Here is a 27852-nt window from a genome sequence, read left to right as displayed (position 1 = left end):
CAGGAAACATGGGTAGGCCACCAGTGGGTGCCCAGTGCCCACAAGGAGCCAGCCCGTCAGCAAAAGCTGCAGCTGTTGCAAATGAGAAGCCGAGCCAAGCAAGGGTCCTCACCAAGTCCCGTCTGATGACTGAACCTGGGGTAGCTGGCGGTGCCCGTGAGCGCCGATGGAGCCAGACCCCTGCATGTGTGCCACTCAGAAGAATGTGAGGATGTCCATTCTGGGGCCTGCTGCTTTGTCACCATGGCTAAGTGACTCTTCCTGTAGGACTTCACACCCCGGATACCCCTCGGAGTAAAGAACACCCAGCTGGGAGACACCTCAAGCCCGCTGTGCTCTTCCTCTCTCTCCCTTCTAATTTTACAGACTGGTCCGGAGGTGCACGGCCCAGTTGGGGCAAAATGTGGCTGGAACAGAAGTCTCCTGGCTCTTGGTCCCGTGTCTTACCTATTTCCAGTATCTCCCAGGGCAGGTGACGCCACGGCCTCTCCTCCCACCTCATGCCGCTCTTTTCATTTTCTGAGGCTCTTGGGCCTCTGAAGTTCTTCCCTCTTTATAACCCAGATCCTCAGGCTTTATTCCAAGTCCCATTTCCTCTTACGACCTCCTCAGTCAGCACAGGGCAGGGGCCGAGGTCTTTCAGAGAAGGTCTCGCTTGCTCCTGTCCTTCTCATCTCTATGCATGAAACAGCAGAGGAGGGGGCAGCTTCCTGACTCTTCTAAATCATGCAGCTCCTGAGTCTGAAAACCAAGATGATCCCTTCCCCCCATCCCACCATCACATACCCGAGCCGCACTTTCCATCAGATGCACCCCTTAACTGATACCCACTGAGTCGCTCTGGGCCCCACGCCCCGCCCCCCACTCTGCCCTGGGGGAGGAGGGAGCGGGGCTGGTGGCTGAAGGAAGGTGGCTGATTCTGCCGCCGCCCATCTAGTCAAGGCTGCAGGGTCAGGAGGTGGCCATTCCTCGGGACCCCAGACTGCCAACCCCACAGGTGGCAGTGCCACGTGAACAGATGCCGATTATGGTTCTGACTGCCGGCACCTGTGTCACATCATCTCCAGCCGAGTCCTCTGGAGCCCTAAATCCTTCTTCTGGGCTGCTGTTGGGACGGGGCGGGAGGACGCCCCAGGGAGGCTTTTCGGTGTGGGGGAGGAATTTACCCCTCCCTCGGTCTACAGGCGGCCTCAGTTCTGATTGGATGAGCCATCGTCACTTCCACCCCCTAAACACAGCCAGGCTTCTGGTGAGGGATGAGAAGGTGATTCTCTGCAGGAAGGGCGACAGCTGTTCTCCAGATCAGAATGCAATTTAGTTAGTGGGAGAGATTTCCGTGCGCTCAGAGGGTAGAAATCCTGTCCGAGACGTAGGCCCCGACACAGTGGGGCACAGGAGCGTGGGGCCCGGTGAGATGCCTGCTGTGTGAAATGGGCACCTGCTGTCTGGGCTCACCGGTCTGGATACGCAGAAAGTCAGGGTGCAGGAACTTGTCGTCACACAGGGAGGAAAGAAGTTACTCGTTATAGACTACCTCCTACATGCCCAGCATCTACACCAGGCATCTCTTTCTGCCCATAACTCTAGAAAGCAGATTTTCTTATTCCCCTTTTCCCAGATGAGGAACTGAGAGTCAGGGGTATAAGTGACTTCTTCGCGGTCACACAGCTAGAGGGGCCCGAGGCAGGATTCAGACCCAGTCTGCCTGATGCCAGAGTCCACACACTTTCCCCTACGCCATGCCCTGTGAGGCACTGCAGACAAAGAACTAAGGAGAGAAGGTGATCCCGGCCTCCAGGAGCTCAAGATGCATCTTTCCAGCCCTCACGGTACCCTGCAGAGGGCGTCCAGGTGCCCCCCCCCCCCCACACAGGAAGGTAAACTGTATTTCCGAGGAGGGAGAAGGAGCTGTTCTAGCTTCTAATAACTAAACAGCTCCCCTCTCCTGTCTCCCCAAAATGTACCCTGCACCTGGGATTCCCCCAGTCCCTTGTGGCCCTACCTACCTCCTCCATCCACGCCGGGACTCTGCTAGTTAACGGGGACGAAATTGTCCCTACCCACCCTCAGCTTCCCCATGAGCTACCCCAAGGTGGTGACGGCGGGCCCCTGCTGAATATCTAATAAACCCAGTCGCTACCGAGTCAAACTGTGCATTGTATTCTGTATAAAAGAGACTGTACTAGATCCTAGGTGCAACTTTAGAAAAAAAAAAATACCGAGTGACTCTTTCTGGAGCTGAGCACCCCTTCAACAAGTCTGACGCAGCAATATCACATAAGAAAGAAAGACTCCACAGTACCAAAGGCTTTATCATTGGAGGCTTTCATCAACTTTCCTTCCCCCGCTTCTCTCCCCTCCCCGTGCCACCTTGTGACCAAGGCAAAGAGTCAAAGCCTTTTTAAGAGAGAAGAGAAACCCAGGCCTGATGCGATTGCAAGGTCTCAGAGCAAGAGGGATTTGGGTTTGACGTGAGGAAGAACACCCCGACAGGGAAATGGCCACCCGGTGGAACGGGGTGGTGAGGAATCAAAGGGGTCACCGGACTCCCCGCCTCTGCTTGGTGCCCCTTCAGGCCCCAGCTGGGTGCACTCTGCCCAGGCATGGAAAACCGCCCGTGACTCAGGGAATCTTAAGTGGCGGTTGCTAGGTTACAAGTTTCCTCAATGTGCACTCAGTGTAAGGATTAAAGGATGTCACCTGGCTGAGAGGAAGAGCCATGGGGGAAGGAGTTGGGGAGATGGAGAGAAGCCAGGACTTCCAGAACAAGCAATCAGGCCACGACCTGAAAGGCATCCTATTCTCAGTACTTTTCCAAGGGTCTGAGTCCCTAGATCCCGCGGTCCTCATGGAGGGCGGTGCTTGCAGAACATGAGCGTTAGGCTAGAAGGGGGCCTATTCTGGGATTGGGTTCCAGTCCTTCCCCAGTTATGCTGCCCAGCACACAATATGGCAATGGGCAGAGCTGTTGCCGGAACCCTTTGGGGGCCTGGGCTCCTTCCTTCAGTGTAATTGGACAAGAAGCCGGAAGCCAGGTGACAGTTGAAAAGCTTGGTGTCCTTAGGAATACACAATTCTTTCATTTGCGATTTAACGGTGTTAAAGTGGAAGAGGGTTAGATTCGGAATTCACAAGCTAGACCCTGGTGTCGGCCCTCGGACGGTCGTAAGTCCGTTACTTCACCTCACTAAGTCTCAGCTGCCTCACCTGTAAAAAGTGGAAACCGATACCTGCCCCCGTCATCTTTCCCAGGGTTGTTTTAAGATTACGAGAAAATGGATGTGTGAGGACTTAGGTTCGTTCGAGGAGTTCTGCAAACACAACATCTTATGGAACTGTGTATAACTGCTTTGTAAGCTGCCCCAGCTGGGGTGGGTGGGGACTCCAGGAGCCTTGCCCCATTGCTTTGGTAAAAGGCTCAGTAGACAAAAGAAGCTGAAGACGGGTCCTCCACGAGACCCTTTGAGGAAGACCTATGGCTTTCAGTCTTCCTACTCACCCTGTGCTGGTCTTCTGAACACAGTTCAAGTTGGGGGTCGAGGATCTGTTCCCTATTCCTCTGGGCGGATTGGGATCCTTGGGAAGAAAGAGAAACGGTTGGCATTTCCTGTAAAACTTCATTAATTCAGACCACATTCTTTTGGAATTTATGAGTTCTTACTGAATAGAGAAAACAGAACACAACCTTCCTCTGAAGGTTCTAGAGGTGCTTACTTTGTAAGCACAGAGAATTCAAACAAAAAAAAAAGCAGTTCAATTTCTAAGCCAAGAACACAAGATATTAAGATGAGTTGTGGCTTCTGTTTCTCACAGGAAGTCATTTCTAAACAAGGGGCAAAAGTTTGTATTTGTTCCGTTTCCCTTTTTCTGCATTTTGTTGATAATAGTTGCTGGCCATGGTGTTAATAGGGATTTACCAAGCCCTTGCTAATGTGTCAGAAATGGAACTGTTTCACAAACAGTATCTCATTTAATCCTCACAAAAATCTACCAGGAGCCATCCATAGCATGAAACACTACTCAGAAATTAAAAGGAATGACCTACTGGCGCATGCAACAACCTGGATGAAGCTCCACAGAATTATGTTGGGGGCGGAGGTGGGGTTCCTAGTCAATCCCAAAAGGTTACATACTTTATGATTCTATTTATCTAACTAATCCATTCTTGAAAAGACAAAATGAGGGAAATGGAGAACAGAGTAGTAGTTGCCAGGGGTTGGAGAACAAAAGGTGGGAGGGAAGCAGGTGTAGGTGTAAAAAGGCAACACAAAAAATCCTTGTCTTGTGGTGAAAATGTTCTGTACCTTCATTGATCAATTTCCATATCCTGGTTGTGATATTACTGTACTATAAGTTTTGCAAAATGTTACCTTCGAGGGAAACTGGGTAAATGGTGCTATTTCTTCCCCCTGCATGTAAATCTACAATTTATCTCCAAATAAAAAGAGATAAATTCAAATAATATAAGGAAATTGGGGCTCAGGGTGGTAAAACAATTTCAGAGCCAGAATTCAAACTCAGGTGTCAGACTGCCAAACCTGAGCGTTTGGAGACTTGACTCTATTCAAGGGAACCAAGAAGAAGGAGGACCCCATCGGCCTGGAAGTCCATTAGACCAGGGGGACCCACGGGTGTCATGGGCTGATGTGTTACCGGGGGTCTACTGTCCTGAAAAGGCTGAGAATGTGGCTTGGAGAAACTATTTGGTAAGCCCTGTGGGTTGGTGCTGAGTGCCAACATTGAACAACCGGGTTTCCCCTTCCCAAGGTGTGTGAAAAAGGGATGAGAGTGTGTGTGTGGGGGGGGGGGTCCCCCTATGTGTTTGTCTATGTGGGTGTCTCCAGTTAGGTATCCACATGTCTGTACCTTTGTCAGTTACTCCGTGAATATGTCAGTTTCCGGGTGAGAGAGGGTAGGGTGATGTGCAAGTTCTGCCTACGTGTGTGCAGGTCGGTGTATACGTTATGTTTGGGTGCACCCGGGGCAGGTCTCCCCGGGTCACACCCACATGACTTGTTTCTATGAGGTTAAACCATTTGATAATACCTCCCCCAAAGCAAAGCTGACTGTTGAGCCAGCCTGTCACGAACTGGGTCTGTGTACTGTAGATAAACCGGGTAATTGGACTCTCCGCCTCTTCATCCAAAACAAACACTCACAGACCGCCCACCCCCACGCTGGAAGGAGTCTGGTTCCTGTCATCTGGGTACTTGGCTCCAGTGCCCCGCCTCTCTGACCCTGTAGACAAGGTGAGCGTCTCCCCAAGGGGCCCTTCCCCTCCCCCGCGGGCGGACGCTGCCAGCGCTTATGTAAAGAGGTCACGGCCTGCTCCGCCGCCGCCGCCGGGCGCACGCGGCTTCCTGCACAGGTGTGGCGGCTGCGGGCGGGGATGTGCGTGGAGCAGCCTGGCGGGCCTCCTCCTCCCGGGCGGCTCCGCTTCTCCGCGCTGCTCGTTCCTTCTCCTCGTCTGCATGTGTGACAGCGGTATGCGGGCTGGGGAAGGACAGCGCGCCCTGTCCCCAGCTCCCCGCAGCCCTGGGGGGGCTCCCCGCTCCCGGGTGATGCGCTGTCTGCGCCCCGCCGCCGCGCTCCTCGGGCCTGGCTGTGTAAGTGGCGCGGGGGCGTGGGCGGGAGGGCGCGGGCAGGGGAGCAGGGGCGGGGGGAGAGAGGCGGCGGCGCCCGGAGGTGTTAACTCCTTGTTCCGCCGGGAGGCTGCCGGGCGCCGCGAGCCCCGGAAAGCCCCCGCCCCCCGTGCGCCCCGCGGGTGTCCGAGCCGCCGGCCGGGAGGGGCGGGGGACACCGCGCTGCGGGGCGCGATGCCGCCGCGGGGTGGCGCCCTCGGCCGCCTTCCCTTTGAAGTTGGCCAGGACCTGGGAGCCGGGAGCCAGCCCGCCCCGCCGGCGGTGCGAGGAGGCGAGGGCACGGGGCCCCGACCGCCCTTGATTCGCCCCATCCCTCCCGCAGGGCCAGGCGCGGACGCCGCCGGACCGCGCAGTCTGGAGGGACTGTGAAGCGCTGGCCGGCGTCGGGGCCCTTGCCCCGGGGTCGGGCGGGAGCCGGCGGACGGGAGCCAGATGGAGGCGGCGAGAGGGGGCGCGGAGTAGCGGGCGGCCCCCCGGGCTCGCACCTCCCGCGGCGCCGTGGCGCTCCGCGGGCACTGGGGCGCGGCGGGCGGGGCCCCCGGGGCTGCCATGGAGGTGCCTAACGTCAAGGACTTCCAGTGGAAGCGCCTGGCGCCGCTGCCCAGCCGCCGGGTCTACTGCTCCCTGCTGGAGACCGGGGGGCAGGTCTATGCCATCGGGGGATGTGACGACAACGGCATCCCCATGGACTGCTTTGAGGTCTACTCCCCCGAGGCCGACCAGTGGACCGCCCTGCCCCCCCTGCCCACGGCCCGGGCCGGGGTGGCCGTCACCGCCCTGGGGAAGCGGATCATGGTGATCGGGGGTGTGGGCACCAATCAGCTGCCCCTGAAGGTCGTGGAGATGTACAACATCGATGAGGGCAAGTGGAAGAAGAGGAGCGTGCTGCGTGAGGCCGCCATGGGCATTTCTGTCACGGCCAAAGGCGAGTGGGGCCAGGGCTGAGGGAGGGACGAGAGAAGGGCGTGGGGGACCACGGGGAGAGGGATGGGAACTAACACTGAGTTGGGGGCCCGCTGTCACAATCCCGATCCCATTTGATCCCTACAATAGACACGGAAACTAGAGACCCACAGGCCTTATTTTACAGATGGGAAAACAGACTCAGTAGGTGAAGTGTCTAGTAATTTCATGTGATGCCAGAACTCCACTCCACCAGCCTCCTGCCAACAAGCTGGGCAGGCCTGGCCAGAGAGGAGAGCTGGAGACTTAGTGCAGGGTCTCCGCAGACCCCTTCATTCAGCAGAATGAGGAGCCTCCCACCCATAGCACCTCATCCCCTGAGATCTGCCTTCGAGGGACACCACCTCCAGACACATATTTGGGGTCCTGGGGGTGTTCACTGCATCCCTGTACCATCACTAGGCCCCTCTGGTGGGGCTTTGAGGCCTGATTGCAGGGCCTTTCCCACTACCCTCAACCTCCCCTTCTGCCTCCGAGTCTCAGAGATACTAGTGAATGGAGACTAGAATGTTCCTGAGGGTTGTGCTCCTACCTCGCCCAGGTTCACAGTTCTCAAGGGGTGCATGCAGGGACCACGAGGTTACTGGATCTTCATTTCACTTTCCCAAAACCCCTCATTCTTTCTCCTTGGGCCTGGTACAGCCCAGAGCATAGAGCAGGCTTCAAAAGTTCTTTGGCTGAAACACACAGGGTATTATGGGAAATGGTCCAACAGGAATTAGAAGACCCCAAGTGCAACTCAGACAGACAGCCTTGGTGGGATGCAACCTTCCCTCCCTCTCTTGCAAAACCATCCCATTTGCCTGTGGGGTCTACTGTAGATCAGGCCAGGATTTCTGGAGGGTCTGCTGTGTCCCTGGCACATTTCCAGGTCCCAGGGAGGAAGGAAAGAGGCAGAAGGTCTGGCCCCTACTTTCAGAAGTCGGAGTCTGATCAATGAAGGTGACCAGTGAGAAACTCTAAGCCTGAATCCCTCAGGGTAGTGGCCAGTGAGGCCTCCACGGGCCATCAGTAAGGATAAGAGCCGGAGGGCCCATGGAGAAAAAGAGGGAAAGGGTATTCCTTTGTTCCCAGGCTTCAGTAGATGGTGCTGAAAGACAGAACTAACGTTTATTGAATCCTTACCACGGGTGCTTTATATATTTTAGCCCCTTTGATCTTCAAAAACCTATCTGATGAGATAAGTGCTATTATTATCCTCATTTTAAAGAGAAGCAACGTGGGGCCCAAAGAGGTTAAATAATTTGCCCAAGGTCACACAGCTGGTGAGTAATGATGGAGTCTGTGCTCTTAACTGTGGCATTGAATGGGTTTAGGAGTTAGTATAATAAGCTTTCACATGCCTGTGTGGCAGACACGGAAGCAGAGGCTGGGGTCACAGATGACCAAATTCTCTATTTGGAAGAAACCGACAAGGATTATTTCCATAACGCATGGTGAACAGGGTGAGCAGCTACCTTGGGCGGTACTGAGCCGGTGCTCTCAGCCCCGCTTTGCAGTTCAGGGACACCCAGGCGAACCCAAAGGGATGATTAAGAGCTGGCACAGGAGCAGTGGTGTGGCAGGAGTGAGGGCTGTCGGCTGGACGTGTGTTTCAGGTGACACAGGGATGGGAGAGGCGGAGCTTGTGTAAGGGAAGTCCTTCTAATATTAGCAGGCCAGTCTCCTGGCCGCAGGCTAAGGTTAGGATTTTTTTTCTTCCTTGTTCAATAAGATTGGAAATAGTACTCAGTAGAAGGAAATAGTAGTCTCCCTGCAATTCCCTTACAGAATCAAGGTCTCCTAGAGCTGGAAGCAGTGAGGACCAGCTACTGGGAGATAGAATCCCGGGCAGGGGTGGGTCCCCGGGAAGAAGAGTGGCTTGTGGGCTGGGGGAGGAGGGGAAGCTGTGTCTCTGATAGGCTGCAGGAGGCACTGGGGTGAGGCCCAGGGAAACGCGGGTGCCTCGCTCATCCTCTCTGATGCCCTGTGGCAGGGGTGTGCCTTGAAAGGCTACCTGCAACCAAGAGCAATAGAAAAAGGGAGAGAACTCACTTCTCCTCTCAGAGTGCCCAGCTTACTGCCCTGGCAGGGTTCCTTAAAGGGGCCGCTTTTCTCTCCTCCAAAGCCTCACCCTCATTCACCCCTAACCCTATCCCATCTAGCTCAGGATGTCTTCTGGAGCCCACAAGCCACCTCATGTGTGAAGGAGGATGGCATTCCCCCATGGGGAAGAATCAGCAGCAGTCCAGGGTCCCACAGGGCCAGCGACAGCAGGGCTGACCTCATTTCCAAAGGCTCCTGCTGGGTCTGGAGAGTTCCAAGCAGGGAGTACCTAAGGAACAGGCCACTATTGGAGGACATCAGAGGATTACCCCTCCTCTTCGGCATCCCCTCTGGCTGCCCAGGAGGGAGGAGTGTAGAGGGGACAAAACCTGCAAAGGGTTGTCCAGGCCTCGACTCCACCGCAGTCTACCCTGTGAGAGGCTCCGCCACGGGCTGGACATCGAGGCGTTCAGGCCTGACATGGCTTCAGGCTCAACCATGGCAGAGACTCTCCATGGTTCCGTCAACCTCACCCCGGCACAGCAGCGGTTGGGAACCTGGCCTGGCCTCCGTGCTGGTGTGCGAGGGGTTGATGGGGCCTGGCTTGGTAGGTCATTACTGATGGGCCTGTCTCACAGTGTGCGTGAGCTGAGCCAGGGGTTGTGTGTGGCCTTTCTCCTTAGATTACCGAGTGTATGCGGCAGGCGGGATGGGCCTGGACCTCCGTCCGCACAACCACCTCCAACACTATGACATGCTCAAGGACATGTGGGTGTCACTAGCACCCATGCCCACCCCGAGATATGCTGCCACCTCCTTCCTCCGAGGCTCCAAGATCTATGTGCTAGGTAAGGACAGGTTACTGTCCCACATCTATCCCTCCTTCTCTCCCTTGGGTCAGTTTCCACAGGAAGCGGTCCGTGTCTGTGTGCTGAGCATCTCCTTAGGGGTAATCACCGATGCCTTACCCCTCAGGGAGCTCCCTGTGTGGTTGGGTAAACGTGGAAAGGGGAAACCCAGCCCCCTGCCCTCAGGGACTTACTGTGGCCCAACCCCCCTTCCCTCCCCCCACCCTCCCAACCCTGGTCTGGCCTCCAGGGGGACGACAGTCCAAGTATGCAGTCAACGCCTTTGAGGTTTTTGACATCGAGACTCGCTCCTGGACCAAGTTCCCCAACATTCCCTGTAAGCGGGCCTTCTCCAGCTTTGTGACCCTGGATGACCGCTTGTACAGCCTGGGAGGCCTGAGGCAGGGGCGGCTCTACCGGCAGCCCAAGTTCCTCCGGACGATGGACGTGTTCGACATGGAACAAGGTGAGCAGGGCACCAGCCTCTAGCCGCCCACCCCCCTCTGGCTGAGTCCCCATCCCATGCGCCCGCCCAGGCCGCTGATCCAGGGGGGTGAGCCTTTCAGGGGTCCGAACAGCCCTCTCCACTCAGGCCTCCTCTTGGGATCGCATTCTCTCCTCTGGACAGGGCTATTCTGGGTTAGCTGGTTATTTTTATCAAAGCCTTTCCCATTTTCTCTTCTTACGACATTCAGGCAGGGCCCGGTGAGGGAGGGCTTTTCCGGCTTTTTACCGATGCAGACACAGAAGGATCCCGACTCCCACGCTCACTGCCTCTAGTTAACCTCCTCTCCAGCTCAGAGACCTTGAGAACAGAGGTTAGAACAAGGTGATTGATTGTAGGGGATTATGGTTCCTTGGACTGTAGCAAGCCTGGGAGAGGGTGTAGAGGCCCCGGAGTGCATCATTTCAAACAGCAGGAGGCGTAGTTTATGCCCTGAGCACAAAGCGTAGATGGGGTGGACGCCCACCTAGGATGTGAGCTCTGGGGACTCAGTGTGTACTTGGTGGGGGAGGTCACCGCCAAGCGTCTCACTCTCTCTAAATTTATCCTGCCGTGATCCACGGCCCGCAGGGGGATGGCTGAAGATGGAACGCTCGTTCTTCCTCAGGAAGCGGCGGGCAGACTTTGTGGCCGGCGCTCTGAGTGGACGGGTCATAGTGGCCGGAGGACTTGGTAAGGATGGGGCTTCCAGGCTGTTACCTGACACCGTGCCCGAGCAGGAGAAGGCACCGGCTGCTTGCGCACGGCCTGCCTACCGCGTTCCCCCAAATCATTCAAAAACCCCTCTTCCCAGCTGGGCTTCACAAACCCATGGGGGCGGATTTTTAGTAAAAGGCAAAAGAGAGGCAGCAGTGACTAGAAACTTCTGGCAAAAGCAGAGGGTGGGGAAAGAAAGCCTTCCTCTCGAGGAGACAGAAGGACGGAGAGAAGGCAGGAGGGGCAAAGTGGCTGTCGGACAAGAGCGAGGGCTCAGGGTAGGGAAGGAGCGTTTCTGCAGCCCAGGAACTAAAGTCCCTTGGCTTCTGCTTGTGGATTCCAGAGGGGGGGCGGGGCGCTGCGGGGCATGGACTGGGGGCTGGACTTCTTCGTAAGGTCCGGTTCCCTTGGCGCTTTCAGGGAACCAGCCCACTGTCCTGGAGACAGCAGAGGCGCTCCACCCCGGGAGGAACAAGTGGGAGGCCCTCCCCACCATGCCCACGCCCCGCTGCGCCTGCTCCAGCATTGTCGTCAAGAACTGCCTCCTGGCTGTGGGGGGCGTCAACCAGGGTCTGAGCGACGCGGTGGAAGCCCTGTGTGTCTCTGACTCCTAGCTCTCAGCACAGCGCCTGTGCCCCGGACCGGATCAGCCCACTCTCCACAAGAGGAATGGTCTCGTCAAAGCAGTGTGCGCGACTTCCCAGGATGCCAGCTCCTGTCAGCAGCTAGTGGGGTCAGGCCCCGGGGTTCTGAGGGACCTCCCTCCGCCTCCAAACCCTACCCATCCCAGGAAACCATGCGAAGTCCCAGGGACTCAGCCAGTCTCCAGCTGGAGGCCAGCTGAACTCTGAGGAGAGTCCCCCCCTTACTGCTCAGGCAGAGAAAGACACAGGAGTCCCGGCTACCTCCCCTTCCTGTGAGTTCCACCTCCCCCGTGTCCAGGGTAGGGGGTGGGCAGGGCCGAAGACAGCTGCTATCACTGTCCTCTCCCCAGCTCTGAACTATTTTGAGGGTCTCTCGGGATGGCAAACGGAGAAGGTTCGCAAAGAGTCCCAAACCCCTCGCTTCTCCCTTGGTCTACATCCCTTCCCCATTTGGTGGTCAGCCGTGGGCCTGCCCTAGCCCTAGTCCCCTCAGCAAGAATTGGCCTTGGAGTCAGGTTCACGGGGACTGGTTCAGGTCAGTAGCCTCGGCCAGGAAGGACCCGTGCCTCTCAGGTCCTCGAGGGTAATGTGACGATGGGGAAGCAGCAGACGCCCAGCCCAGGCTCTGCTTCCCGCTCCTCCCCTCGCTCACTTTCTCCTTCCGCCACCCTCCCCTCGCCCTTTTGTCACCCGCGGCCCCAGCGCATTTCTGGGCAAAACCTTCTCATGTACACTGTGGCATCCAAATCCACGAAGGATGGATTAACTGCACTCTGGTTAACAGCAGCAGCACAACAATTAAAATCTATATTCCTATTCTCTCGGGTACCTGGTGCAGGGGTGGGGTGGGTGGGTGTCTTGATGGGTAGAGGGGACCCCATGAAATAGTCCCTCTGACTGTCTCAGACTAAATAGGGCCCCAGGCGACCAGCTGTTGTGGGTTCCGCCTCCAAAGCACCTCCTGCCCGGTCACCTCACTCCCAGTACAGGGCAGTCCTTCTCAGTGCCTAGACTCCTCTGTGTTAGGAAAGGCTGACCTCTTCATGCCTGGCCTCAATTCACTCAGCCGAAGTTCACTTCTGTCTTGCCTGAAGTTGGACGGGGATCGCTCACTGACTTGCCATGAAGGACGTGCCCCCTCCTGGCTCGTAGAGCGCCTCTTTCTGATTTCCGGTTATTTTGAAAAGCTGTGCCAGCACGGGGACTACAAAGGAAAACCTGCCCCCCCCCCCAAGGGCTGTGGGGGAGTCAGCACTTCCTGTGTGATGGTGTCATTCATTCTTATGAGGCAGGAACAGAGGGAGACTCCTGGAGGAAGTGACTCTGCCCCTGGGGTCTTCGAGGGACGGGGGTGTTTGTCCCTTCCTCAGGCCCCAAGGGTGCTGCCCCCTGCTGGCCCAGCCTTGCCTTCCCACCTGGCTAGAGGCATCCTGTGGCAGGGGTGGGGGGGGGGGGGGGGGGGGGGGGGGGGGGGGGGGTTCCTGGTGAGCGGACTGGGAGGAGGGGTGTCTTCTTATTGCTTCTGGAACCCCATACTTCGGTTCTGTTAGCTGCTGAAGTAACTGTTAGAAGATCCTGGAGGAACCACAGATCCTGTGAGGGATGGAACGGCATGTTAGGGAAGCCACTCCAAAGTCCAGCCCTGGTCTGGTCTTCCCCTTCCACGTTACTTTGCCATCCCCTTCCATTCTCCCTGAGAGGAGGGGTCCCTCCCCACTTTCCAAGAGGAAACCAAAGCCCCGTGTGTGTGTGTGTGTGTGTGTGTGTGTGTGTGTGTTGGGGGAGGGGGCTTTCCAAGCACACAAAATGGTACCAGATCTGTGGATGGGACTGAGTATTTTTAAATGGTTGGAACCTCAGGGGTACAGCCAGTCTGAAAAAAGTTCTTCCCATTATGAGAATGGGGGGCTAGCCACTAGAATCTATGAGGGCCGCTAACAGGTGGAGCTGGTATCTGCTGAGGACTTATGTCTTGGAGGTCCATTTCGGGGTGCTTCACCGAGCTGGGGAAATAGGGAATGTCAGTGGTAAACCCCTTGGTCTGCACCTCATGGTGCCATGGAGGCAGCTCAGGATCTGTGGTGAGATGGCCTGACTCCAGGCCTCCCTCCTCCTCTCCTGCCATAGGCTTTCCTATCACCATCCCTCCCTGGAAAGATCCCTCCCCTCCTCTCGTCTTCATTTCCCAATCTGTATAACAAGAGTGATGATGATGCCATCTCACAAGTACTCCAAGCCTTAGATCAACTTTATGAGGTAAGCAGTTTCCCGTTTTGCAGATGAGAAAACTAAGGCTCGAAGAGGTTATGTAACTTGTCAAAGGTCACAAGCTAGTAAGCGACTGAGCCATGTCTGATTTCAAAACTTGTGACCACAGCACCGCTTTGCCTCAAATGAACTAGCATACAGGGAAGGCGAGGAAATCAGCCGCGCCGCACCGTGTAAGGGGTTCCACGTGCCAAACCTGGAAATATGGAGATTCTTTTCCCAAGGAAAGAGTCTGAGGATTAACAAGGAAAGAGTAGAAAGGGCTCCCTAATAAGAAATAAACATAGGGGTGCCTGAGTGGCTCAGTGGGTTAAGCAGTGGACTCTTAAAAAAAATTTTTTAATGTTTATTTTTGAGAGAGAGAGAGAGAGAACACATATATGCACACATGGAGGAGGGGCAGAGAGAGAGCGAGACCCAGAATCTGAAGCAGGTTCCAGGCTCTGAGCTGTCAGCACAGAACCTGACGCGGGGCTCGAACTCATGAACCGCCCGATCACGACCCGAGCCAGAGTCGACCGCCTAACCCGCTGAGCCACCCAGGCGCCCCTAAGTGGTGGACTCTTGATTTTGTCTCGCTGTGCAGAGCTTGCTTCGGGTCCTCTGTCGCCCTGTTTCTGGCCGTCTCCTGTGCTCGCTGTCTCAGAAATAAACGTTAAAAATCGAGAAAAAAAAAAGAAGAAGAAATGAGCATATTTCTACATTTATATCCCAGGAAAGCTCCCTTCCAGCTTTTTCATTCCGTTGGCTGTTCCATTGTTTGACATTCAACACCCATTAAGTGCCTGGCACTAGATGTGAGTTGCTGCCCTCTGGGCAGTTGCAATCTTAGAAGGGAGACAAGGGACTAAACCTGCATTTCCATTTGATGAGATAAGTGTCGGGCCTTTGCTAGTGCAATCCAGAGGTACCCTACCAGTGGTGACTAGGCAGCAGAGAAGGACTGGGGGTGTCAGGACAGGTTTCCAGAAAATCCCAAACTGCACTTTGAAAGAAGAGAGAGACCAGCCAGGCAGAGGAGGATGACCTCAGGCTTTGAGGCAAGAGAGATGGGCTCAAATCATGACTGTCGTGTGCTGATTGACTATGGATATGTTGTTAACCTCTCCGAGTCTGTTTCCTTATTTGTAAAATGGACAAAATAATTCCTCGCTATGAGAAAAAGAGCCTCCCCGCCCCCCGCCCCGTAAGTGAAATGATTCGTGTATATTAGGTGAGTAGCTGACTTGTTGTTGTTGTTGTTGTTGAAGGAGAGGTAGGGGCATTCTCAAGCCAGCTGGGAGAAAGGGTCTGGCTTATTTGGGGTACAGCTTGCACATCGTGGAGATTCTAGGGGCCGGAAGTGCAGGCAGGGCAGATCAAGACAGGCCTCGCGTACCTTGCTAAGGAATTTATCCATATGAGAAATTGGGAGCAAATTAAGGATTTTAAGCAGATGAGCACCACGATCGGATTTGTGGGATATCCCAAGGTCCTCTTCTGAGGAAAATGAAGGAAGTGAAATCACCAAGACACCATCTAAAACGAGAATCCCAGTTGGGGTTGGAGTCCTTGGAAAACATGGGGACCAAGCTCCCCAGGCCTTCTCTGGAGGAAGGTCCATTTGCTGGGCAACCAAGCTCTGGGGGAGGGGGGTGGTTGGGACCACAAGGAGTAAAGAAGTCTCTCCCCTCCATTGCTTCATTTTCTCCAGATTTTTTTTTTTTCTAATAATCTCTTACACTTGCATTGGGTTTTCTGGCTGGCCGAGATCTTACACGGGAGGTGGGGTAGGGTTAGCCATTTCCAACCCCCATATTAAAGAAGAAACGGAGACCCAGAGAGCCCCTGTGGCTGACCCATGTGGCACAACTTGTAAGTGAGGGGAGGGAAATTCTAACCCAGCTCAGAGGTGTGCAAGACGCCTCCGAGCTCTGCAGTAAGGGGAGTGGCTACAAAGGTCAGTCATCTATCCATGTCCCCAGGTGGCTACAGACTGGACCAAAGCCTTGAGCCAAAGGCCTCCAGCTCCAGAGAACTGGGGTTATCCAATGGATGAGACCAAAGAGGCGGCACATAAAAGGACCCAGGCAGGTTGAGCAAAATAAAAGCTGCCATTCGCATTGGCTTCCTAAGCCTGCCCAAACAAAATGCCATAAACTGGTGGCTGAAGGAAACAGAAATGGATTCTCACAATTCTAGAAATCTGAAGTCAAGGAAGGGGGCTTCCTCGCCTCTTCCTAGCTCCTCGTGGCTCCAGAAATCCTTGGTGTTCCTTGGCTCATGGTCACACGACTCCAAACTCTGCCTCTGTCTCCACGGCCTTCTCTCCTGGGTGTCCGTGTCCACGTTTCTCTCATCTTGTAAGGACACCAGTCACTGGATTAGGGCTGTCCTAATCCAGTATGACCTCGCCTTAACTTGATTACATCTGCAAAGACCCTCTTTCCTAAAAAAGTCACATTCACAGATATCAGGGGTTAGGAGGTCAACATACCGTTTGGGGGGGTCCCAGCTCAACTCAGTGGATGCTGTGGATGGACGACTGAGGCAACAAGAGTCCCCTGAAGACTGAGCTAATCTGGGAAGGCTTCCTGGAGGATCCTGCTGTTATAACTGGCTCTCAAGGGGACGGAGACTTGGGGTGCCAAGTGCACCCAGGAGTGGGGAGTGGTGTGAAAAGAGGTCAGGAGGCAACGAGGTGTCTGTGCAGACCTCGAATAGCAGACTGATGCCTCAAGAAGGGTTTGGGGAAGGTCAGCTTAAAAAGTGTGATGCCTCGCCCATCCCCACCCACAGTGCAAGGAGTGACAGGGCGGAAGAGATGGTCTCTGGAGAGAGGATGACAGGCCAGCTGGCTGCAAGGGCAAAACATCTCCAGTGTCCTGTGTTAACTCATGCCCGGTTGGCATTCTCCATCGTGATATGGCCCTTTGTTTTAATGCTTTACATGATGGGCTGTGTTTCCAAATATCCCAGTTCGGTTGAGCTCCCAGAGAGCTGTGGGCCTGGCTCAAAGGGCCCCCAGCACCCATGTTCCCGATGGTGCAAAGCAGAGCACCAAGAAGCCATTGTCTGCAGCCCAGAGGCCCAAGTGCGCCTCTTCCCAAGAGCGAGCTCTTTGTAGGTCACGTGCAGTTGGCATTTCATATCGGAGGGGTTTCTTGAGACTTCACCCAGCGTGCTCTGGGGCAGCCAGCCCCCTGACACACACGCGCTTCGTGCTCACAGACCCCTCCCAAATGCCCACTCATGTTTATCTCACACACTCACATACCCCTCGCTCTTGCACAGACACCTTTTCCAAGCACATTTGTGTATTCACACTCACGTGATCATCACCCGTGCTCACACAACTCACACAGCTCACTTTTATGCCTCGTGCTGGCCACATCTCTTACAGCGTACCTCCCATTTCCACGTGTGGAACACACGTAGACACACTTACCCAGTCACCTCTCACACCTATATGTATATCTGTTCACACACATGTACGTGCTCTCACGCCTCGCACACACTCACACACTTGGCCCCGGTGCCCAGGCTCAGAACCCTTTTTTTCTTTATTTTTAATTTGTATTTTTTTAATGTTTATTTATTTATTTTGAGAGAGAGAGAGTGCACGAGCTGAGGAGGGGCAGAGAGAGAAGGAGACAGAGGATCCGAAGCAGATTCTGTGCTGTCCGCGCAGGGCCCGATGCAGGGCTCGAACTCACAAACTGGGAGATCATGACCTGAGCTGCAGTCAGACGCCCAACCCAGGCATCCCCTCTCCGAAGCCTTGGTTGGTGGAAGGTGAGTTGCTGAAATGTCAGGCCGTCTTCTCCAGGGCCGGGTCCCCTGGGGCTATGGACTGTTCAGGACCTTCCTGAACCTGCGTGGGTTTGGCATAAAGCCTGGAGGGCCTCTTGCGCCCTCATATCCCTGTGAGTTTGGGAAAGACTGGGGTCAGTCTGTTCTACAGATGGGGAAACCGTGACTTCCACAAGTTGTCATGAGCTCCGGAAATGGGGGAACCCGGTCTTTCTCACCTGCCCTCACAGACTCGGCCCCTAGTTCATGGCCGGCACAGAGCCAGCGCTGGATAAACATGCCTTGAGTGAGTTTAGGGGATGGTTCCTTTAGGGGAAGAACTGGGAAGACTTTCCTAGAGGCCCAGTCCCAGTTTCTCATTTAGCCCGACTGGACAGTCCTGACTCCCGAGACATTTTGTTTTGTTTTGTTTTCCCATGCAAAACCTCCTCCAAGGAGGAAATATTTGGCAGATGATTCAGAGGGTCAGTGGGGTGAGGGGCTGGAGGCGGGAAAGTGTCTGAAGACTTCATGCCTCAGGTGACACCTAGAGTTGATAAGTTTTCTAGGAGGTTCAGAGAGAAGTCTGTCTCCCCCCAGCCTCCCTCCACCCTCCACACTGCTGCTGTGGAGACAGGGGGGCGAGGACGCCCAGGTTTTCAGCTGGTGGCCTACTTGGGCTCTGGCTGAGCCATCCTGGCTCCTCCTCGGGAAGATGTGGCTGTGCCCTCAGGGCTAGGGACTCCTAAGGTCCCACTCACTGTCTCCCAAGGTGGCCTGCCCTGCCCTCCTTTTCTGGAGAAGAGAAGGAGGACTTTGGGGCACCCTCCCTCCCATTCAACAGAAAATGTGCAACTCACATTCTTAAGGGAATTTGTCAAGGAATAGTAATTTACACATCCCTTTCCCAGGTTCCCCTATCCAGATCCAGTGTCCCCATCTACGGGAGAAGGCGACTGGACTGGAGCTGCCCTTCCAACTTGGTCTCTGTTCACCTCAGACCTCTGCTTCCAACACCTGCAGGAAGCGGGCTCAGCCCTGGTGACAAATGACCACCCCGCCTTCACTCTCCTCATCCACACACCCCACAGGCTGGCCTCTCCCCCATGCCCATGGCCACCATCTGGGTTCACACGCTCATCCTCCTGCATGAAGACCACATCACAGCCTCCCCCTGTGGCTGTGCTGCCCATCACTCTCCTCCAGCCCACCTGCCACATCGGTGCTAGAGCCCCTGCACTTTCAGAAATCTTTCTTATTGGGGCGCCTGGGTGGCTCGGTCAGTTGAATATCCGTCTCCTGATTTCAGTTCTGGTCATAATCTCTTGGTTCGTGGGAATCGAACCCCATGATAGGCTCTGCGCTGACAGCTCCCTGTCTCTGCCCCTCTCCTGCTTACACGAACACACACACACTCTCTCTCTCTCTCAAAATAAATAAATAAACATAAAAAACCTTTTTTAATGTTTATTTATTTTTGAGACAGAGAGAGACAGAGCATGAATGGGGGAGGGTCAGAGAGAGAGGGAGACACAGAATCGGAAGCAGGCTCCAGGCTCTGAGCTGTCAGCACAGAGCCCGACGCGGGGCTCGAACTCACGGACCGGGAGATCATGACCTGAACCGAAGTCAGAAGCTCAACCGACTGAACCACCCAGGCGCCCCTAAAATTTTTTTTAAAAAGAAATCTTTCTCATCTCCAAATCCAGGTGTCCTTACAGAGCTTAACATCCCCTTTCAGCTTCCCCAGCCCTTCGGGTGATTTCCAGCCTCAGTCTGGGCCTCTGAGCCCCTTGACCACAGTCCCACCTTCCTACCACCCCTCCTTGCCTCTGAGCAGGGTTCCTGTCCCTTGTGTACCTGGTGAAGGCAGCCACCGTCTCCACACAGCACACCCATACACAAAACTTTCTGGATTCTTCTCAGGACCATGACAATGCCATCCACCCTTGGAGGCCCAGAGCATCACAGGGTGCTGGGTACACAATGTCTAAATGTATAGCAAATAACTGAATAGAATACATGTGTAGCAGACAACTGAGTTGAATGAAGCCAGAAAATCAAAGAGCCCAGAGACAGCACTCTGAGAGTAACCTTTACAATGCTCCCTCTTCCTCTGAGCCCAGCTACAGCCTGTGGCTGGCACAAAGAATCCAGTCCAGGAAATCAGCAGTATTTCAAATCCCCTTGCTTAGGGACTGGGTCCCCTTTCCCTTTGCAGCAGGCTCTGACAGGAGGAGTAGGTCAGGATTAGGCCCTTCATAAGCTGTGGGTGACAGCCAGCCTAGTAATCCAGGCTTGTGATAACAGCCCCCAGCACCAGACTGTGCTAATGTCGTTCAGGGCCAAGAGAAATGCGGGCTCCTGCCTTCCTTACCGAGGGTCAGGAGCTAATGACCCGGCTCAAGAATGTGCTTTGTTTGGGGTTTACATTCCAGGATCAGCCTGGGAGGGCCAAGGCTCAGGGTGCCAGTGGGAGCCAGGCACGGGCAGGGAGGTGGCACTGGGCAGACCTTCCCCTCTCCTCCCTCCTGGGTGTACCTCCCATGCCCTAACCTGCCTGGTTCTCTGTGGACCTCCGTGAGTGTAGGATGTCAGCTGTGGAGGCAGGACAAGGAGGAAGAACACACTCAGCCCCTTCAAGGGAGCAGCATTTAAATGGAGTATGTAGGAAGAACAAATATTGTTAAAATGTCGATAACTACCCAAAACAATCTACATATTCAATGCAATCCCTATCAAAATAACACCGGCATTCTTCACACAGCAAGAACAAATAATCCTAAAATTTGTATGGAACCAGAAAAGACCCCGAATGGCCAAAGCGATCTTGAAAAAGAAAAACAAAGTAGGAGACATCACAATCCCAGACTTCAAGCTCCACTACAAAGCTGTAATCAAGATAGTATGGTACTGACACAAGAACAGACACTCAGATCAATGGAACAGAATAGAGAAACCAGAAATGGACCCACAAACTTATGGCCAACTAATCTTTGACAAAGCGGGAAAGAATATCCAATGGAATAAAGACAGTGTCTTCAGCAAGTGGTGCTGGGAAAACTGGACAGACACATGCAGAAGAATGAACATGGACCACTTTCTTACACGAGACACAAAAACAAACTCAAAATGGATGAAAGCCCTAAACGTAAGACAGGAAGCCATCAAAATCCTTGAGGAGAAAGCAGGCAAAAACCTCTTTGATCTTGGCCGCAGCAACGTCTTACTCAACACGTCTCTGGAGGCAAGGGAAACAAAAGGCAAAATGAACTACTGGGACCTCATCAAAATACAAAGCTTCTCCACTCATCTGAGGACTTTAAGAGACAAAACAGATGAACATAAATGAAGGGAAACAAAAATGATATAAAAACAGGGAAGGGGACAAAAACATAAGAGACTCTTAAATATAGAGAACAAACAGAGGGTTCCTGGAGGCGTTGTGGAAGGGGGGATGGGCTAAGTGGGCAAGGGGCACTAAGGAATCTACTCCTGAAATCATTGTTGCACTAGATGCTAACTAATTTGGATGTAAATTTTAAAAAATAAAAAATAAAATTAATAATAAATAAATAAATAAATAAATGGAGTATGATGTACTGAGCTCAGAGTCACGGGACCTACCACCATAAATGCCCAGCCACCAGGGAGCCTTTAACAGTGTTCAAAGAGTCTCCATGTTCCAGGTCTCCTTCTATCAATTAGAAAATGAGGTGTAATGGGGCGCTCGGGTGGCTCTGTCGGTTAAGCGTCCAACTTTGGCTCAGGTCATGATCTCATGGTTCGTGAGTTCGAGCCCCATGTCGGGCTCTGTGCTGACAGCTCGGAGCCTAGAGCCTGCTTTGGATTTTGTGTCTCCCTCTCTCTCTGCCCCTCCCCTGCTCACGCTCTGTCTCTCTGTGTCTCTCTCTCAAAATAAATAAACAAAAAAAAAAAAAAGAAAGAAAGAAAGAAAATGAGGTGTAGGGAAACAAAGCACCTGCCCCAGGTCATGTAGCCAGCTAAGGGTAGGGCTAGGTGTAAAATCCCTTTCTCTGACTGCCCTTTTGGGGCTCATGTACCCCTGGCCTCATGTACTTCGACGGCCTCTATACCGCAGGATCCTGTAGCAAAGGTCCTGTCTTCACAGGATCCGTGAAGGGTCCATGGTGGATATGAAAAGCGCTGACCCTGTAAAGATGAGGACTTCTTTCTTATGTCCTATAAAAACTTTTACCCCAGTCATAAGCATAGGTGCCTCCTGCCTCACCTGCAACCTCACAGCTATGGGAGATACACAGCTTCAGACACTGAGAACAGCACATAGGAATGAGGGGCAGGAAAAGAGAAGGATCGGTTTGGTTTGCCATTAACAATAGGGTAAGAAGACCCTTTCCAAATTACTGCCTAGAAGCCCTGGACTAAATCCGCACAAACAGCCGCCCACTCCACCTCCCAACTCTTAGAATATCCCTGTTCTGGCTACAACACCAGCACTGAGAGTTTTTCTCAGGCCCTTCCTCTTCTCCCCCAAGTCAGGATCCCTCCTCTCCTTTCCCCAGCACAGAGCTCCTGCCTTGGGCAGTTTCAATGACCACTTCCTAGCTCTTAGCTTATCTTAACAGTCCTGTGTCCCAGATGAGATCAGCTGTAGCTCAGGGAGTCTGATAAGCCCCTTACTGTCATAGTGCGCGCACACACACACACACACACACACACACGAATCTCTGCCAGGAGGGGGGGGGGGGGGGGGGGGGGGGACTTGAGAGGACCAGGGCTCAGCAAACCCCCAAGCAGACATAGGAAATCATCAATCTGACAGCTTCACCTCTTGTTTCATCCCCACAGAAAGCCCACAAGACAAGTATGAGGCACATTTCAGGTCGGGTAAAGTATGACATAGAGAATCAGAGTTTACTGGAGACTCTGGGCAAATCAAGTATTCTCTCTAAGCTGAAGTATGATGGCTAAGAGTGCTGTTTCTGCAGTATGGAGGTTCCTCAAAAATTAAAAACAGAACTACCCCACAACCCAGCAATTGTGCTACTAGGGATTTATCCAAGGGATACAGGTGTGCTGTTTTGAAGGGACACATACACCCCCCATGTTGATAGCAGCACTATCGACAAAGCCAAAGTACGGAAAGAGCCCAAATGTCCATCGATGGATGAATGGATAAAGAAGATGTGAGATATATATATATATATATATATATATATATACACACACATATACATATACATATATATATATATATACACAATGGAGTATTACTCAGTAATCAAAAAGAATGAAATCTTGCCATTTGCAACTACATGGATGGAACTAGAGGGTATTATGCTAAGCCAAATTAGTCAAATAAAGACAAATACCATATGATTTCACTCATATGAGGAACTTAAGATACAAAACAGATGAATAGAAGGGGAGAGAAGCAAAAATGACATAAAAACAAGGAGGGGGACAAAGCATAAGAGACTGTTAAATACAGAGAACAAACTGAGGGTTGCTGGAGGGGTGGTGGGCGGGGGGACGGGCTAAATGGGCAAGGGGCATTAAGGAAGACGCTTGTTGGATGAGCACTGGGTGCTATATGTAGGCGCTAAATCACTAGAACCTACTCTTAAAATCATTTTGCGCTATAGGCTAACTAACTTGGACATTTAAAAAAAATAAGTAAGTAAATAAATAAATAAATATTAAAAAAAAAAAAAAAAAAGGTAAGGGGTGCTGTTTCTGAAGCCAGATTGCCTGGGCTCCAATCTGACCCCATGACTCGCCAACTTTATGACACCACAGTTCTTGAATTTCTCTGTCTCAGTTTCCTCATCCGTGTCATGGGGGTAATCACACGTCAGCACCTACTTCACGTCAGCACAATGGGGTGAGGATAGACCCCATTTATGCAGTGGTCAGCGCACAGAGCGTTAGCTATATATAAAAGACAACAGTTCTTGCCCACGGAGTTGCCACGAGATGAGAGATAGTCATAGCCAGTGAGTGACAGAATCTGGATTGCCAGATTCCTGAGCCAAAACATCATTCCGGCCCCGGGGGTGGGAAAGGGGGTGGGGCTCCAGAGTGTCTCTTAGTGATGGGATGACCTCCCAGGTGGGCAAAGGAAGGGGAATGACGAAGATTTCAAGTGTGTCCTTTCTTAGACATTACAGAGGAGTCACAGCAGAGTCGAAATGGAACTCAGAGCTGGTTTAATCAAATCCCTTTTGAAAGATGAGAAACTTCCTCGAGAGAGAAAGTCCTTGGCCGTGACCGCAGTGGGTGGGTTGGTGGTTAAAAGAGGAGCTGGAACCCAGGACCCCTGACTCTTCATCTGCATGAGCTCTCCCCGCCACTCCAGGCAGGAGACAGGCAAGCTTTCTGGTGTGGGGACAAGAGCTAGGGTCAAGCCTCTCCCAGGCCTAACCCGTGAATGACATTCCATTTCCCATAAGAATCCAGCAATCCGGGGATGGCTTTCAGTGTTTGCTGCGCACAATCCCCCCAGGCTCCTGGTAAGGCTTACAGAATTTAGACTGTGAGCAGCTCACCATTCCATCGTGTATTTCCAGAGCCCATTTGGGCACCACAAAGCAATGCTATCCTTAGGAACTCGAGCTACGATGCTGGACTGATAGGGTTGGCCTCTCAGCTCTGTTACTCCCGGCTATAGCCAGGTGGTCTTGGACATAACACTGTATCTAAGCCATTCAGAACCAGGGCTGGCTCAATAAATGTTAGATATTCTCATACCTATTATTGTCGTCGCTCAGTACATATTTGTGGAATGAATGAATGAGTGAATGAATGCACGAACGAGTGATTGGCTCATTGCAGGAACAATTACCTAAGCAGAACAAAGCTTGTGGTCACAGCTTTGGGCATCCCATAAAGCTTGCTAGGCTTAGGCTGGTCAGAAGAGAGCAGCATTGAGTCAGGGATCCTAACTTGTCAGCCACTTCCAGAATTTACAACCCCTCTCTTTGGACTCTCACCTCCTGATCTTGGAGGGCCACTTCTAACACACAGTTCCTATCCAGACAGTTCCACCAGCCCCTGAGAGGGGAAGGTCGGCACCTTCAAAGCCAGATTGTCCACTACCTGGGGGTGACTGAGCGCTGTAACCTGTCCTCAGAGCTCCGGGGGAAGAAAATATAATGGTTGGGGTCTCAGGCTGGAAGGGCATGATGAGCTGGGCCCTCCAGCCTGCAGTAGCTCTTTTCCCAAAGAAAAGGAAAGATGGGCTCAGACATCAACACTGAGATAAAGCCCAAGGGAGGAGATGCTCTAGGGCCTGGGAGCCCCCCTAAAGCTCATCAGATCCAGAGAGTGCTTGGCTGGTCCTTTTCTACACTCCTTCCCTGCCCTCCCCCCTCCCGCACCCCCTCTCCCCACCAACACACTCAGTATCTCCTCCAATCGTCTACACTGACCCCATCCCTGAAGGCTGTTCCTCATACTTCTTCCTTCCAGGCCCACCTGACCCCCTGTGAGGCCCTCCCTCAAACCCCTGAGCCAGAGTAAGACCCACACTTTCAGCCTCACATGGCACCTTGCACCTTCCCACCATCTGCCTCGGGTTATACAAGAAATTGTGCATTTATCTTATTTCTTTTACTAAACTGTATACTTCCTGGGAGCAGAGAGCTAATTCTTAGTCACCACCCCCCCCCCAGGGCTCATCTTAGATGTGTTTCTTTTTCAGAAGAAATGCTTCACCCCTCACCCCCAAAACATGGCCTTGGTGTCCCTCACCTGCTCTCCCACCAGCACCCTGCCCTCCACACCCCACAGAAGTCCTCACTCTGAGCCACATTAACATCTGCTTTTACTAGTCTAGACTCACACAGACACGCATGCACACAGGTTGTAAAGTGTGTCTGGACTGGCACAGACACTTGTTTCTAATTGCTTGCCCACTGTGGCATCTAGTAGGCCCAAAGAACGGTTTTCCCCAGAGCCCTTCAGACAGTGATCAGTGACAGGATGTGGGGGTAGGTGGATAGGCTTCCCCTTCCCAGGATGGGATGGTGGGGAAGCAGGACTGACATGGCCTAGCTCAGCCCAGCTTTCCAGCCACGTCCGAGCACATGACCCAGGAATGTCCTAAAAATCTGCAGCAGCTGAGGCCCCTGACATAATCAGATTCCCTGTCAGGGAATTCTCACTCTGCTGCGACAGACCAGGTCTCCCTTTAAGGAATCTGAGAGTTGAGTTTCAGCGGTGAAGCTCATTTCCGAGTCGCAAACTGTTCCGGTTCTGTCTGAGTCTGTGTCTGCCTGCTTTGCCTGTCTCTGTGGACAGACAGCAGCCAGGTCCGCTCATCACTGCTGTCTTGTAGTCCCCCAGGGGCCATCAGGCTGCACCTGGCTGGAACAGGGCAGATCTCTTTTCTCTGGGGTCTTTGATCATGCCTGGCTTGCCCCCTAAAGAGGGATTCACATTCTGGTCAAAGGAAGCTGAAGTGGGGTGGGGAGGGCCCAGGAGGCGCAGGAGATCGACTCCCCACGGCCATGGCCAGTTCAGCGGTGATGGAGGAAAATCAATCATCTATAGATGCTTTCACTTTAGTCTCTGAATCACATTGCAGGTATGTTCTTTGGTTCATAAGCATCCATTGAGTGCCTTTTGGGGGGCCTAGCCGTGCACTAGCAGTCTTGGGCATATCTGGAAGAATTCATAGGAATCTAGATTAAGCCTGCAAGGGACACTTAGGCTCATCTGTATGATTCTTTCACCTTATTTATGAGGAGATATTGATTTATCTGGCCGTCTCCCACTCTTCAGGTCTCAGCTTAAAAGGCCCTGTCTCTGAAAGCTGCCTCTGACTGACCTCCTCCTGTCCAGGCTAGGGGCTCCCTCCTGTTATACACCCCAAGGGCATTCCGTTCTTCTCCCGTCTTGAACACATCTTCCTCTGGCTAGGATTTGCTTGTTTATTTCTCACTAGACTGAGAATTCTCTGAGGGCAGAAACCATGTACGCCTTGTCACCATCATGTATATCCATAGGCCCAGCACCTAGTGGGCCCCATTATTTGTAGAATGACTGAATACCGTGATTAGTAAAAGGTCACAGAACTGGTTGATGTCAGCAGGACTAGAACTCAGGTCTTCCAGTACTCGGCCCTGTTCATCCTGTGCTTCCTCTTAAGAACTCTAGTTCATCTGGATGGCCCCAGCTAGCTGGGCCCCCAGGATGGATGGAGATCTCCGGGGAGAGACCTCAGGGGACACAGGTCAAGGGAACTGTTACCTGGGCCTTGTTCTAATTCCTCAGATGATTCAGAGCAAGAAGGGAGGCTGGCAGAGGGAAGAATACCAAATTGGCTGCCACCTCCCATGGCCCTCCAGATTTGGGGGAAGGGAGGTTGGTTTCCTGCCTAAGTGGATCCTCTCTAGCTACAAAGGATGTATTCTCCATCCCTAACACACACTAGCAAGGATCAAAGGATCAGTGGAAATAGGAAAGTGGGCAGACACTAAATGCAAAATTCAGTCACTGGGGATGTAGTCCTTCTTGATCTTGATCTTGATCTTGATCTTGATGTCCTGAATACACAGCTGGAGACACAATCCTCCTGGGGGTCTGAATCCCAGCTCTACCATACTCTCACAGGCTGTATGGCTTTTGGCAAAATAAGACCCACTTCAAAAACTGGAGTTAGCATGAAGACACGAGGGGAAACGTCTCTTTCTCCCTATTACTCTTCGCATCTAGAGGAAGGAGGACAGACTATGGATAGTTTCGTTTCTTTGTAAATGACAGTGCTCCGGGCCTTAAATACCAAGCCAAATCTCATGACCTACCAACCGTCCTCCTGGCTCTGAAATCACAGAGAGGAATACTTTGAGGGGACAGCTATATACAGATTTAGGGAACACAAGTTAAATAATAGGATTGCAATGTATTTTTTAATGGATGGGTGTTTCCCTTTGTCTGCTCCAACTCCTTCCAAAACTTCAAAAATTCCTCTACATCTTGAGGGAGCCACTCAACCCTAGAAGCGTTCTTTGATGACGAGATAGGAACTTTCCAGAACCACGTTTCTGGGATCCAATCGAGGTAGATCTAACTGAAGACAGGTGAAGTGAGAACCCTGGAACAGCTCTCCACTAGCCCTCCCACTCGGCTGGATTCAGTCTCCATCCCTCTCCATTCCCCCTTCCCCCCTTATAGTCTTAAAGAAGTGATCCAGTGACTTCATAGACTTTTGGCTTGAGAGAGGCAAAGTACTCAGATGGAGAAATACTTTGGTGACATCTAGAACTGTCAGATTGCCCCTTCGTCACAGAGAACACAGTACAGTGGAAGGACAACAGGTGGCTGTAACTAGGACAGGGTGCCACTCGGAAGCAAGAGCAGTTCCAGGGCCCTTCAAAAGTTCCAGATCCCAGTAGTACCCACTGATGTCCCCAATGCCCGGTGCGTGTCCCTCCGGGGCCCAGGTGGGCGGGGCTCCCTTGACACCTCTCCCGGCCTCGACTGGGGGAGGAGCCGGGGCCGGAGGC

The 27852-nt window shown here is 53.0% G+C and overlaps 1 protein-coding gene across 3 annotated transcripts; it reads left to right on the top strand.

Moving 5' to 3' along the window:
- The first annotated feature begins 3180 nt into the window (after positions 1-3180).
- On the top strand, positions 3181-12549 carry KLHDC8A (kelch domain containing 8A). Of its 3 annotated transcripts, none has more exons than XM_049634489.1 (6): positions 3181-5249; positions 5965-6567; positions 9314-9478; positions 9729-9944; positions 10554-10655; positions 11100-12549. In XM_049634489.1, the coding sequence occupies exons 2-6, from the start codon at positions 6192-6194 to the stop codon at positions 11291-11293; spliced, it is 1053 nt and encodes a 350-aa protein (XP_049490446.1). In that variant the 5' UTR covers positions 3181-5249; positions 5965-6191; the 3' UTR covers positions 11294-12549. The 3 variants fall into 3 exon arrangements, with proteins under 3 accessions (XP_049490446.1, XP_049490447.1, XP_049490448.1); XM_049634490.1 differs by lacking the exon at positions 3181-5249 and adding an exon at positions 5257-5606; XM_049634491.1 differs by lacking the exon at positions 3181-5249 and having other exon boundaries at positions 5778-6567.
- The last annotated feature ends 15303 nt before the right edge of the window (positions 12550-27852 follow it).

This window comes from Panthera uncia, chromosome F1, assembly GCF_023721935.1.
Source record: "Panthera uncia isolate 11264 chromosome F1, Puncia_PCG_1.0, whole genome shotgun sequence".
In the NCBI taxonomy this organism is placed as follows: Eukaryota; Metazoa; Chordata; class Mammalia; order Carnivora; family Felidae; genus Panthera; species Panthera uncia.
The sequence above is the reverse complement of the archived record's forward strand: the minus strand, read 5'-3'. Positions and strand labels throughout refer to the sequence as shown.

Coding starts and splice junctions, on each gene's coding strand:
- KLHDC8A (XM_049634489.1), top strand. CDS start 6,192: ATGGAGGTGCCTAACGTCAAGGACTTCCAGTGGAAGCGCCTGGCGCCG. Junction 6,568..9,313: donor CATTTCTGTCACGGCCAAAG/GCGAGTGGGGCC, acceptor CTTTCTCCTTAG/ATTACCGAGTGTATGCGGCA. Junction 9,479..9,728: donor CTCCAAGATCTATGTGCTAG/GTAAGGACAGGT, acceptor TCTGGCCTCCAG/GGGGACGACAGTCCAAGTAT.